This window comes from Apus apus, chromosome 1, assembly GCF_020740795.1.
Source record: "Apus apus isolate bApuApu2 chromosome 1, bApuApu2.pri.cur, whole genome shotgun sequence".
In the NCBI taxonomy this organism is placed as follows: Eukaryota; Metazoa; Chordata; class Aves; order Apodiformes; family Apodidae; genus Apus; species Apus apus.
The window spans coordinates 54,630,314-54,644,748 of NC_067282.1; the positions used below are offsets into that span (position 1 = coordinate 54,630,314).

The 14,435-nt window shown below is 38.3% G+C and overlaps 1 protein-coding gene across 2 annotated transcripts in view; it reads right to left on the reverse strand.

Moving 5' to 3' along the window:
- The window catches only part of NALCN (sodium leak channel, non-selective), a 227,754-nt gene that overhangs the window by 139,695 nt on the left and 73,624 nt on the right, over positions 1–14,435 (reverse strand). For both annotated transcript variants that reach the window (XM_051630433.1, XM_051630425.1), the window contains exons 8-10: positions 6,327–6,469; positions 6,111–6,215; positions 3,324–3,410 (exon numbers count right to left, since the gene is read on the reverse strand). In XM_051630433.1, the coding sequence (XP_051486393.1) occupies positions 3,324–3,410; positions 6,111–6,215; positions 6,327–6,469 (335 nt within the window). The remainder of the gene's footprint in view (positions 1–3,323; positions 3,411–6,110; positions 6,216–6,326; positions 6,470–14,435) is intronic.

The window sequence follows — 14,435 nt, forward strand, 5'->3', positions numbered from 1 at the left end:
TTGTAATCCCCTCTTTGCTGATCAGCAGTGACGGAAGCGTAAAGACATGGTTAGCCTGCTTGTTAATTTTACAATTGAGTAGCTTGGTGCAACAATGTCATGTTTGCATGAAACAAAGTGAGTCACAAAGGTTCTGCACAGACCCTGCATTCTTCGTCTGAATTATTGTCTGCTCAAGAATCACAACAGACCTGCACTGCTCCATATGCCATTGCAATGTTCTAACTAGACTAGAAAGCCTGGGCAGGCTGAAACCCCTGACCTGGTCTGTGTGAGCAAGCATGGTTGTGCAACAGCTCAAAAACTCAACAAATAAAGCTAGTCTATGTGAAGTGTCTTCCAAAACCTGTATTAGAGAGCGTTTTATGTTACACACACCACACAAATGGCATTATTATTTTTCCATCACTTGCATTTTAGAGGCCTTGGTGTATCTATTTGCCAACTTAGATAGCACAAGCCCATCATATTGAAGTGCCTCTCAAGTAGTTAGTAGGTTTAAACACCACAGCAGCCAAATCAGGGAGAGATATACTTTTCCACCATAAGGAATGTGAATTAAAGCAAAGATACCTAGTAAGCAGTTTTCTCAAGGTCTACAGGAAATTTGTTCTTGGCCAATAAAGCGAACACGGATCTCCAGAGTCTCTCTTCATTCCCTTAGCTTCTAGGATATTTCCTGTTCCAATGTACAGTTGAGGATGTAAACTCTAAATAACTCAATATACCGAATAAATGGGGTTTCACCAAAGCACTGACCCAGAGCCACATAACTGTTTAAACAGAACTTTTACTAAGGTTCCCTTTTATAGTTGGAGTACCAATATTTATAAAGCCCAGAGAGGAATTAATAAAATCAAACTGACTGCAAAATTTCATTAAAAAAATACAGGGCAACAGAGAGTCTTCACTACCTTTTTCTAACTACTCCATCCTTCACAGGATATTGAATAACAATATAAATAAAGAAGAATGCTTATTAATTGAATGTGTCCTAAAGGCAGCATATACATTCTCCAATCTGATTAACTCTTTCCTGGATTCAGTTTTATGCATCATGGTCCTCTTAGGCAACAAAATTCACTCAATCCCTTAGAAAGTTCTCTCACTGGGGACTTAATGCACAAAGAATGTCTCTAATATATTGCAAAGGCTTTAAATACATGATTTTTTTAGCAAGTCTATTTTCTTTTTATTTTGGATTGATAGAACTGAAACAATAATGCATGGTGATGCTGAGATTCTGTGATTCTGTGAATAAAAGTGTGTGTTCTGGGCTCCTCAGTTCAAGAAGAGCAGGAAACTGCTTGAAAGAGTCCAGCACAGAAACACAAAGATGATTGAGGAACATCTCCCTTATGAGGAAAGGCTGAGGGAGCTGGGTCTCTTTAGCTTGGAGAAGAGGAGACTGAGGGGCGACCTCATCAATGTTTACAAATATGTTAAGGGGGAGTGTCTGGAGGAGGGAGCCAGGCTTTTTTCAGTGATGTCTAGTGATAGGACAAGGGGCAGTGGGTGCAAACTGGAACATAGGAGGTTCCACATAAACATCAGAAAAAAGTTCTCTACTGTGAGAGTGACAGAGCACTGGAACAGGCTGCCCAGAGAGGTTGTGGAGTCTTCTTCATTGGAGACATTCAAAACCCGCCTGGACGCCTTCCTGTGTGATGTACTCTAGGTGACCCTGCTCTGGCAGGGGGGTTGGACTAGATGATCTTCCGAGGTCCCTTCCAACCCCTAAGACTCTGTGATTCTGTGATTCTGTGTGTTCATTCAGACTTTGAAATTTTGCTTTCTTTGGGATGCATTTTAGTTTATATTTCTAAGAACAAAGCCTACTTTGGGAACTATTCTAATAAAATGTTATTTTAACATAACTGCACTCCTTTTGTTTGCCTTCCTTGAACTGACGTCCAGCAAGGTCATCAATTACTGGAAACTCTGCAGATGTTGCACAAAGGGATGAAGTATGAGAATAAAACTGCTATTTGAGTTGCAATTTTAAAAAGTTGCAGCACCCACTGAAGCACGAGGTTTTTGTTCCCTGGAACACAATTTACTGTGTGTTCACATGATTCATAAAAGAGGCAAGAATGCAACACCATGGGAAAAAACAGACCAGATAATGTAGATGCTATCTTAACTTTGATCTGGAGGAGCTTTCATTGCGAGTTCAGCTACATTTTATCCACATACTTGAGACTGTTACTTCAGAACAACACAAATAGGCTTAGAGCAACCCTGTCTAGTGGGAGGTGTCCCTGCCCATGGCAGGGGGTTGGAACTAGATGATCTTTAAGGTTCCTTCCAACCCAAACTGTTCAAGGATTCAGTGATACGATGTCCCTGTTGCTGTCAAAATCAAGAATTAAATTTGGGAAGAGGACTTATCAGTTAAGGCATATGCTATAATTAAATATATGGCAGCGGTTTGACAAAGCGGAGTTATTTAAGAATGAACAGCTTGTGAAGGGGATGAAAGGTGCTCACCAGCTTCGTGTTCAGCAATGTACATGCTGCCAACAAGTAGGAATATTTTAGTTTACACATGAAACAAAACATAATCAAAACCACCAGCAAACATCATATTATCAAATTGCTACGGTATATTTGGCTTCCTACTCTGAAGCAAGTTTGTTTCCTCCAGAAGTGACATTATTTAACTTGCAAATAAAAACTTGAGCTGCTATACAATGTACTGTAATAAAAAGGGATTTATAAAAATATTACTTATCTTACTCTGGATTTATTTAAACAATGAGGATAGAGTTTTACAAACTCACCTATACCCAAGTGAGAATATTAAATCTGTAAGTTTTAAACACTGTACAGCTTACTGCCTACATAGCTCTTCCCCTTCTTCTGTGAGCCTTTTTTTCAGGATGGAACAAGAGAAATTAGGTGCTGCTGTATTTATTATAATTAGTCATGCTTCTTGATGTATGTTATTGTATTTTGTCGTTAATAAAGAAGCATTTCTGCTGTGCATAAACTAGGAATTGAATCAGTTTGTGCAGAAAGTCTGAAACATCAAAGATTCTTCCTTACATTATTTTATATTTACAAAACCCTAAATCTGTCTCTCATGAGCACACAGTACAGTCTTTGTAAGTAATGCTTTTTTCTAATCTCCTCCCTTTGGGTGTGCTTTATCTTCTTTTGTTGATCAGTGATTTGCAAGAACAAGCCTACACTGCAGAAAGCAATGGCTTTAAAGAAATGTAGTATTAGATACTGTAGCTTTTTTTTTTTACCACAGCTCCTTATACCAACATTTGTGGTGCTGGTTACACATACTGATTTATTAAAAAGCAATGTCATACCTGTAGACATGCAGGAGCTCTGCCCTGGGGTTTATTCACATCAACAGCCACAAGCTGCCAACCTCCAGCAGCATCTTCATGAAACATCTTGAAAAGGGAAAACTGTTGTCAGAAATGTTCTCTATGCCAATAAATACAAGTGAAATCTAATACATTCCCCTTAAGGACCTGCATACATTTTGATGATAGCTAGTTAAAAATAAGAGGTAAATGGTTCTTACTGCTACAGAAAAAAGGCAACATGTTCTCTTTCTGACATTAATAAATTCTGAATTTTACTCAGAAAAAATCAAACACAATGTGTCTCTATTAGTCCTAAAGTAAAAGAAACCAATTCACTTAATTTCTGATCAGTATCATTAGGTGGTGGTACCCATTCAGAATAAATTCCTTACCAAGGTAAGCTTACCCCGAGGAAACACAAATACGTTATGACTAAAAAATTATTATCTTGGTGTATTTGGAAGTAACAGACAACCTCTATCTTTTTTACTGGTAAAATAATTTTACTTCGAGGATCAGATTTGACTTCTGTTGCACTGATGCAGATAAAGAGTAGCTGTTCAGTCCTTCTGTATTGTTACACAGAGTTTATAATTCCTGCAAATGGCTGGGTAATAACTGGGCTATAATGATGTCAATGTAAAAGTGCCTCTTGAGCACAGGGTATTCACATTTTACCAATAACCTCTGGAAATGCAGGTGTAGGCATTCTCATGTTTTTTTTCCCCCCCTCAGAAATTAGGTTGTAAAAAGATGCAGACTTCTGGACATAAGGAACAGTGAGAAACAATGTCTGGAAGTGATGTACACTGTTCTTGAAAATATCCCTGAAAGAAAATTAATGGCTCTAGCATTTTAAATTGCCACCTGAGACTTGTGGCAAAGTTCCCACCTCACTCCCACCTTTCCCTTGACACCCAGCACCCAAACAAGTCTCCTCAGGAACATGGTAATAGCGACATGGCTGAAACTTAAAAGCCATCCTGGGAGAAGTGCTCATTAGACTGAGGACAGTGTCACACAAATACGGTTGAAATGCTGCTCAGTCTTTTTTGTAGCATCTATGCACCAGGAACAGTTGTCAACTCAGACTAGCAATGAGTTACTCTTCTTTGTACCACGCTTTAATGTGCAGTGCTAAAGTACTTTGCAAGAACCTCCTTTTATCCTTCTCCAGAGACCCTTCCTTGACTTTGACTCTCAGACACTAACTTTGTTTTCTGTAGGACTAAGTTTTGGGACCAATTTAATGATTTAAGAAGTGGGCAAATGAAGAAAGATATTGTTGCTTTTTCTCAAGGTTATTTCATGCACAAAATAAGCAAGGTTTTAACTTTCATCCGGTGCTTTGAACAAGAAATCCTGCAAGAAATTTTCTGCCCTTCTTAATACAGAAGAAAGAGAAAGTGTTTTTGTAGTTCAGTAAGCTGGACTCCCTTTATGTCCCATTATGCCAGTAACTCAAGCAACAAAGCAACCATTCTCTTTTCAGCAGCCAACACACTGTTTTTATTTTGCATAATGCAATTTATATTCAACTTGACATTAGTTTGGGAATTTCTTTTATCCCTGAAATTCCTTAATGTTGGCTGCTTCTTGAGTTTTCCTACATTGATCCATCTGTTCCAGCTTCTAGTTTAGAGTATATTTGTTAAGCCTATATAGCTCAGGAATTTGTCCCATCAAATCATCATAAATGAAATGGACATTACTTTCCTCCGGCTAAGTATGTGTCACATGGAAAAGTCCTTTTTTTGGTTAGCTTTTAAATTGAGATCACCAAGTCTGCTTTGACAAAGACATATGTGGAGTAGAAATTATTGCCACAGAGTCCATTTGAGGTGAAAAATGTAGAAGCAAGCAGAAAAAGACTAGATTTACATATGGATTACAGGAATATCCAAAGGAATATCAGAAAATATTTAATAAATATTTTGAAACACTCAAATCCTCTGGCTTAAGAAAACAAATAATTTCTAGCTACAGAGAGGTTAGAGAAATTTTCCTCATGTGTATCTTTCTCATATCTATTTTCCTAATGGCTTTTTGCAGTCAGTACTGGTCCCTCTTACAGATGGCAAACTGCACTAGCCTGGAAAAGCTTGGCCTTTTGTACATTCAGGACAATTGTGGGAGAATGTATGTATCAACCTGTTAGCGCTTGTTTTTCATACTGGGTCTTTCACACTACCCAGCCCACATGTACCACCCTTCCTATCATGGCTTCTTCCTCCCCATTATCTCATACTCAGGGTCTCACTTTCTGTGGCCAACTCAGATATGAGCATGGCCCTGTCACTGCCCCAGCACCTCATTCCTCCTTGGTCCCAATGTGCCCTTTTCAGTTTTACCACCAGTTTCTGCAAATACTTCAGCTACCTTCTGACCTCTTTTCCAGCTATAGCTCTCAATTTCAGCCCTTCTTCCTTAGCACAGAAAGTGACATTCAATACCAACCCTAATTCCAAACCCACCAATGACATAACAAAGTATTATCCTACTTCATTAAAAGAAAATGAAAACATAGTGATAACCTACCCAGTCACATGGAAGACTATATTATAGTCTTCTCTATTCTGTTTTAAGAAAGCCTTCTTCAATAATATAATGCAGAATTAAATTTTATATGGAAACTGATTTATCAACTTTAAAATATATGTAGTAACATGCAAAATCAAATAATCAGAAAAAAATAATAATTATCAGGAATTTTTGGCTTATTGTTCATTCATAAACTAAACCAAATTAAGTCTCCAGAGAATTTCAGCATCTCAGGGGCTTCACCTGGGTGGTGGCAGTCGAAGTAGTACTGCTTCTGGACCCCCACATCTGCTGGAACTGCACTCTAATTTCTGCAAACGTTTCAATGATGACTGCAATGAAAACGTTCTGAAAAAGCAACAAGAAAGAATGACTGACACAAAGCTCAGCAAACAGAAGAAATTAATTCTAATATGATTTACATTTCAGATAGGTTTAAAAGAAAATATTTTTCAGTACCTTTACAAGCCAGGCAAGAAAGAAAATTAAGGTGATGAAATAGAAGTATGAACGCCATCGGGGAAAACTGTCAATTGCTCGGTACATAAGGAACACCCAGCCTTCCTGAGAAGCAGCTTCATAAACAGTAAATATGCTTGTGCCTGTCAGAGGAAAAATGAAAACGGTTGGCATTAACCCTCCCTGAAAGTTTTCACTATCAGCAAATAATAATCTGTCATCTATTCTATTTTCTTTTTCTCTAAAGGGTATCAGCTCCCCTCTCCTCCTTCAAAGAGAAGTTTTACAGGTGCATATCCATGTTTTTTTCTTTTTGCAGTTGAATATGAATTGGTTTTGTATCAGACCTGACTGACTCCCATCTCTCCCTGAACACACATGTATAATCCCTTAGCTGGGTTCACTGGCAGTATGCAAAAGTCTCCAAATGCAGAATTTGAGCTATCATGAGACTTCAGCAGCAACCATGAGAAAAGCCAGATTTAATTAAAACTATCAGATTCAACACTTGGTGAAAGGAATCATTATTAATATCAGCAACACTGAGTAAGTGGAGAGACACCAAGGTGCCCAACAATAGCAAGCACAGTTAAGAGTGTTCAAGCCACTGAACAGTTCCAAAATTCAGGCAGGCAGCCACATTAACATACATGTGTTGCCTTAAAAAACATTAAGGCATTTTTTAAGTTGAACTTCCTATATCACTCTGAGGAGGGGGAAAGGAGATGAAAGAAAAGTTATGAGGGGTTTATGTGTAGAGAAATCATTTTTAATAAAACCTACAAAGTTACTGTTTTTAAACCTAAGATCCAAACTTATCCTAATGTTTGAGGGATAATATGCCCCAGTCAGCTCCCCCTTCCTCATCTCTGCAATAAAACCCTCAAAATTCAGACTGTAATTACGGTTTTTATGGCACTCCTGTTTGAAGTCATTTTTTGTTCTGAGAAGGAACACAATTAAACTGTGAAATTAAAGTATGAAATCTCACAAACTGCTGTGAAATCACAGAATTATCCTACAGCCACCTGCTAGCTCTGCTCCACTACTGCTTCCTTTCATGAAATATCTTGGATAAAAGAGAGGGAGTGTGAGGAATACTGCCCTTAGTAAAACATAGCAGCTGCTAGCAACATCCAGACAGTAAGCATGATCCTGTTCACAGAAAGAGGAGCAGCTCTAGTCAGAAATTCCTGAGTCCAGGAGCTTCCCAAAAAATCACAGCAACCTATATGGAGCTCTGTGCTGTTACTTTCCCACTGAATTTGCAGCATCTACATCCTTTTGCCTGCAAACAAGGTGGGATGAACCTCAAAACAGTTTTGTCTCAGGGAGTCCCTTTTACAGATATACCTTCACTAATAAGAGGGTAGAGGGATGAATGGATTTTTTTCTGTATAAACTTGCTTGTTTGATATGTAGGTATTGAATGGTTAATGTGGCAATACTGGGTAGGCAAAAATGTTAATCCTTTCTGCTAATTTTTTCAGCTATTGGATTGCTTCCTGTTTACTGCATATGGTTCTCAGGACCAAGGGACAAAAATAAAAATAAAAGAAAAAGCACTGAAGTATAGATAGCAAAACTCTTTATGTTTCTTCTGAAAAGAGAGTGGTCTCTATGTGTACTGAAATACTCATCAGTGCTTACTCCATGGGTATTTTGCATTTCAAAAACTCACAATGTAATGGTTCAATTATCTAATATTATACTGTTGCTGAACTGATTAAATTATTGAACAAAACAGTGATGTTAAGGACAGGCAGATATTAAGGAAAAAAAGGAATCTATTAAAAGTTGCTGGCTAGGAAACTTTAATTAGTCATTACCAATGGGAAAGTCACAGTGAAGATTATTAGAATAGAGAGGATGTCATGCAAAGTATTTATAACACATACACTGGGCCATCTGCCACAGTAAAGCAATACTGTGAATGGACAAAAATGCACAATTAACCCAATTAAAAGAAAATGTGTTCATCTGTGACACTAAAGTAAAAATATGACTTGTATATAACTGGTACATGTGTTCTTAAGGCTATTAGAAAGCCATCAATCACTAAGAATATACATCCTTATTTAACATATGTGTCTACAAGGTAATAAAGCATTCAATACTGATACCAGGAACTATTCTGTTAACTATCTCTGTAAATACTGTTTCAACTGGATACAGAACACAGGTATCATAGTAAGGGAGCCAGAACCATGAAAAAGTTTTGCTTTCAAAAATAACAGTACTTCTTACCTCACATCTACCTTACTGCAGGTTTTTGCTCTTCTAAAAGGTTCATTTAAAGACAGTAAGCAACCAATTTTACTTTCTCTAAGTATTTCTTTAATATGTTTTATTTTTTTAAGTATCTTTAAGATTTTGCAATATATTTAATTATTTTAAAAATCCTTAATTATTTTAATATCTTTAATTTATGTGGTATTTCTTCAATATCAGGGCCACGAAGATTATCAGAGGGCTGAAGCACTTCTCCTTTGAAGACAGGCTGAGAGCTGGGGTTGTTCAGCCTGGAGAAGAGAAGGCTCCAGGGAGACCTCATAGTACCTGAAGGAGCCTACAGAAAAGCTGGGGAGGGACTTTTTACAAGGGCTTGTAATGAAAGAACAAGGGGGAATGGTTTTAAACTGGAAGAGGGCAGATTTAGGTTAGACATTAGGAAGAAATTTTTTAATGTGAGGGTAGTAAGGCACTGGAACAGGTTGCCCAGGGAAGTTGTGGAAGCCCCCTCCCTGGAAGTGTTCAAGGCCATGTTGGATGGGGCTTTGAGCAACATGGTCTAGTAGGAGGTGTCTGTGTCCATGGCAGTGGGGTTGGAATTAGATGATCTTTAAGGTCCCTTCCAACCCGAACCATTCGATGATTCTATGATTTGATGACATCTTCCTAAAGCCAATGTGGAAGTTACTAAAAGGACTCTCCTTTCACAGAAGCATGCTCTGTTTTTCTCACCATATTCAAAGCCATATGGAGGAAGAGAAAATTGTTAAAATTTTAGTGATGGTGGGATACATCACAAAAAACCAGACATGGCAATTCTGCCATGCATGAAACCTAACTTATACCCCTTAGATCAAATGGCAAAATTTGCATTTTCCACAGGTGTCAGTATTCCATCTGTCAGTGACACAGTATTGTCTTCTATCAGTCCAGAGGGCTTTAGTCCTGACCACGTAGTGCTAGGCATCCCATGGTTAGGACATGTGAGAGCACAGGACCACCTGTAGTTTGTGTAAGAAAAGCAGGAATACTGGTGGCGGGGGCAACAAGGGTTTGAAAACCTGCAGAGCCTGGCTATTCAGAAACGGGCCCCATATACTTCAAAATGTAGTCAGCTTTTGTCAGTGCCCTGAACTTTTAGACCAAGATTCATGCAATCTAACTACAGGCATCGATAAGACATTTCAGGCATGAAAAAGCTTGGAAAAACAAAGTTCAACAGGTGGCTATGACATAATTACTCATCAGTTTAAGCAGGCTGGCAGAGGTAACTTGCTGAATTTGGCACTAGGATTTCATTTGGCACTAGGATTTCAACATCTGCATCTAGAATATTGTTAAATCTTAGTAAATAAAAATATCTAGAAAATATTTTATTATACTTTTCCTATTTATTACAGTAGATGGATAAACCTTTGAGGTAAGTAAGATTAAAGTCATTTAAGGAGGAACTTTCTGATGACAACAGAAGTAAAACAAAGGAATACACTATTTCTTTGTTTTTGTTGCTTTAGTGAGTTTGTTTGCACTTGTCTATTGCATTCCACATTTTGGTGTTACAATAAAACAATTCCTATAGCCACAGTAATGGTTAATCAAAACAAGGAAGGAAAACATTTATCAATACACAGATTAAAACTAAATAAATCAATATCATAGTCTCTGTAAGTCTCAAGAGACTGCTTTTATGCAACCAATAAACACTCCTACCTTTGGAAATGTTTTACAACTGCACATGATCATTATCAAAAACAAAAGAAAAAAACTCCGGAAAATGAAAGATTTAGGGAAGTATGGGAAAAGAGATTGAATCTTGCTCAGCTTAGGCAATATCTTCAGTTGCTTCATGTTGTATAGAAAAAAAGACAGCAATCAGGGAGAAAATAATAATGCATGTTTAGGTATAGAGGCATTCAGCACTGAGATGCAGTAGGCTTATGTCTTCTTCAATATATGTTTCTTTCCAATCTACCAGCTGGGAGCATTAGCCAGAAGGGACATGGAAGAAGTAGCTGCTTTAACACCTAAACCCTTATTTAAAAAAAAATAAAATAATTCTACTGGTTTCCATGCCTAATCAGGCAGCAAGATCATGAGGCACTTCCATGCTATACAGGTGAATAGAGTACTAGGCAAAGAAGAATTTAAAGTCAGAGCACACAGGTGATGATTTTCCATAGTGGAGTAAAGAGACCTATTTTGCCAAAAACCTATCTTTCAAATACCTAAGAAATACAGAAGGCATTTATTTAAAAAAAGGACACACAGTAGACACAAGAGAACAATAGTATCACTATGCAGGGACGTTATTTTATATAGTGTGTTTTATCTTTATGCATATTTTGCAAACACACAGGATTTTATGCTTGTTTCTATGCCTCTGTCACACCACCATGCTTGGTGACATCAGCTCTTGTTATAATCAGCTCATTCTGCAAATGGACATAATGAAAAGGGGAATGCACTGAGTAATGCTGTCATTTTATAACTGCAGAATTAAAGGAGCAGAGCTAAAAGGTCACACAGAAAATTGACTAAATCTGGAAACAGAACCCTTTCCTCCTAACTCTATATGATGTTCTTGCTTCCCGATTAAATATCCCATATTTTCAGAGGAAGAGAATACACAGTGTTGAGGTGCTGTTGTTAATTAATATCTTTGTGCTACATGATCTGTAACTATTCCAAGTGAGAAACAAAAGCTGAAACCTAAATTCAGCTGTGCCATGAACTTCAGCATATTCCGCACATGTAATCTGAGGTTATTGACTGCCTTGGTTTACCATCTCAGAGTTCTCTCACTTCTCTTGTGCCTGTTGTGAAGCTGCTGAGAAAGAAAATTTCCAGGAGGCCCACTTTATGTAAAACAAACCCCTGACAACAACAAAATATGATAAATATTTGATTTTTCAATTTTTCTTTTTAATCAGGAATTATTCCGGCAAGTAAAAATACTATTAAAAGCATAAACTACTATGTATTGTCACTCATAAAACGCCTCAGAAGCCAGTCGGCTACAGGCTCCTTTTTCTTACGTCACAGTAGCCACGAGATGGCGATCGTGCACCTCGGGCACATCTGGAACATCAGGCGGCGGAGGAGCTCTCACCCCGGAGAGCGCAGGCTGACAACCTCCCGGTGCGCTGGCAAAGGATTGATTTTTCTGTTTCCCAGCAAACTAAGCAGCCTTCTAGCGGGTGCTGCTGTCTAATTTCACTCTGTTGGTTGTGCTACCGCTGACAGGGAGCAGTCCTTAAGATGCCTTTTTCAGCGTTATGTTCATGAAGAAACAACCTCTCACGTGGACTATAGAAATGTTATCAACTCTGTTCCTGTCCCTGCTCATTATCCCTGATAAAATCATAAAGCTGAATATCCATGCCTTGCAGCATAGATATTCTCACTGACAGGTCAGCTTTTAAGTTTAATTTAATTCTGGAGCCCCCAGAGTAATGAGGACATGGAGTTGTTGGAGAGAGTCTAGAGGAGGGCCACAAAGATGATTCGAGGGCTGGAGCACCTCTCCTATGAAGACAGCCTAAGAGAGTTGGGGTTATTCAGCCTGGAGAAGAGAAGGCTCCAGGGAGACCTCACAGCAGCCTTCCAGTACTTGAAGGGGCTACAGGAAAGCTGGGGAGGGGCTTTTTACATGGGCTTGTAAGTGACAGGACAACTAGTAATGGTTTAAAAGTGGAAGAGGAGAGATTTAGTTTAGATATTAGGAAGAAATTCTTTAATAGGAGGGTGGTGAGACACTAGCAGAGGTTGCCCGGGAAAACTGTGGAAGCCCCACCCCTGGAAGTGTTCAAGGCCAGGCTCGACGGGGCTTCGAGCAACATTGTCTAGCGGGGGGTATCCCTGACTATGCATGGGGGCTGGAAATAGATTATTTTTAAAGTCCCTTCCAACCCAAACCATTCTAAGATTCTATGAATTGACGTCTTGTCTGTAAGTATCAAGGCATTTGTAAAACATTGCATGCAGTCAGAATTTTCCGGCTGTCTTACACCATTGCTTTGGCGAAACTAGAACAGAATAAAAATTGTCCAGAAATGCAAAGACAAAGTTGTTAGCACTTCTGGGAAACAGCTGGTAGATACAACTGAAATCAATTAAAGGATCCAATCCTGAATGGCTTCACGGGGTTTTTTGCATGTCTCTGAGTGAGCAATCCAGTCTATTTTACCCTCCCAAAGCAACTCGTATCAGCCAGCAGAAATAAGGGGAAAAAGATGAAAACCGAAACATGCCAGTGATTTGCTCCTCTTCTGAAACCTCAAACCCACTGGGGTTGCCCCGTGACTGACCCTTGGAAAAGACGGTAAAATGGAAACTGCAGAGCACTGATTTACAACAGCAGAAAAAACCTTACTTTGCCAGTCTGAACACAGTATTTTAACTCATGTTAAGTGCAGTGACTTCAGACACGAGTAGTCATGTGCTATTGATTCTTCATTTTGAAAATGTTTTCTTGTGAGATCAAGCTTTTACATATGGGAAAAGACTATATATGGAGTCTGTACACATAAAACCACCAATAAGGAGATAAACAAACATTGCAAACGTAAGGGCTGGGATCAATGCAGTTAGTTCTACCCAGTAACAGACAGACAGAAAGTCAGCCAACTTTACAAAGAATGGTGGTGGTCTTAGTTGAACTGTTTGCAAGCATTTTAGGAATTTGTCCACTATTCAGAAATGTTATCTTACAAACATGAATGTAGCAATGTTGGCATATGTATTGCCTAGGCAGGGTAAACAGAAGCATGGCAGTTCATGCTTAGTTATACCATTAGTGTGTTGCATGTCACAGTGTTTGTGCTCCCTGATGCAATATTTTACATGTTAAAGAGAGAGGTATGTTTTACACTTATGAAAAAGTCCATGGTGTAAACAGAGACAAACATTCTCCAAAATTATTTTAGGTGTACATGTTTATGGATATTTAGCCAGACTAGAATTTATATTTGCTTTTCTTTAATACTTTTTTGATTAAAATGCTTCTCAGCTACATGTTCACAAATAACTTAGCAAACAGGGATCCAAAATGTCAGCAGAGCTTATAAGCTGACTTTATGTGCATAAATATTGTCTGCTTTTTCCTTTTTGCAATTACACAGCTGTGCTAATACGTACCCTCTCATAATAACTGCTTTTTTGTATGTGGCAGCCTTACAAAATTTACTGGCACTTGAAGAGAATCAAGGAAATGCTGCGATGTGAATTGTTCACACCTCGTGCAACTCTACCTGGAACCTCTGCAGCACAATGAACAACCCTCACCTCTCCTTTTCCCTTAAGAGTTGTTTAAGGATGCAAGTTTTCTTGGATCCCTCAGCTCCCATTCTCAACAGAACAGGCAGAGGTTCGGGCTGGAGCTTGGAAGAAGGACACTGCCATAGCTGTGCTTTTCCCTGTCAGAGAATCAAAAAGTAGTAATACTTCTCAGATCTAGAAATGAAGCACAGAGAAATCCCTAGGTCTGGGTTTTAAAAGCAACAAATACAGTGAAGATGGGCCTTCCACCACCTCAGTCTTTCCAATGAAGCATCTCTGACTTAAAATACAATCATAATAGAGTAAATGATAGTAAATGTTATGACAAAACTGTGTAACATAAAAAACGTTCAACAGAAGAAACTCTGTAATTTATATTAACTTATTCCTTTGAAAATCAGCCATCTTTTTATAGGACTGTTACTTCTATTTTAAAAGAAAGAAGAATCTACATTATGTATGTAGATGTCTTCAAAACCATACAGTAAAAGTGACAGTTCAGAAACCACATGTTCAGAAATTCACACAAATTGTTGCATTTAAAATTTAATGAACACTTCAATGGTTATCATACTAAAAAGACAAATTCAAGCAGGTTCT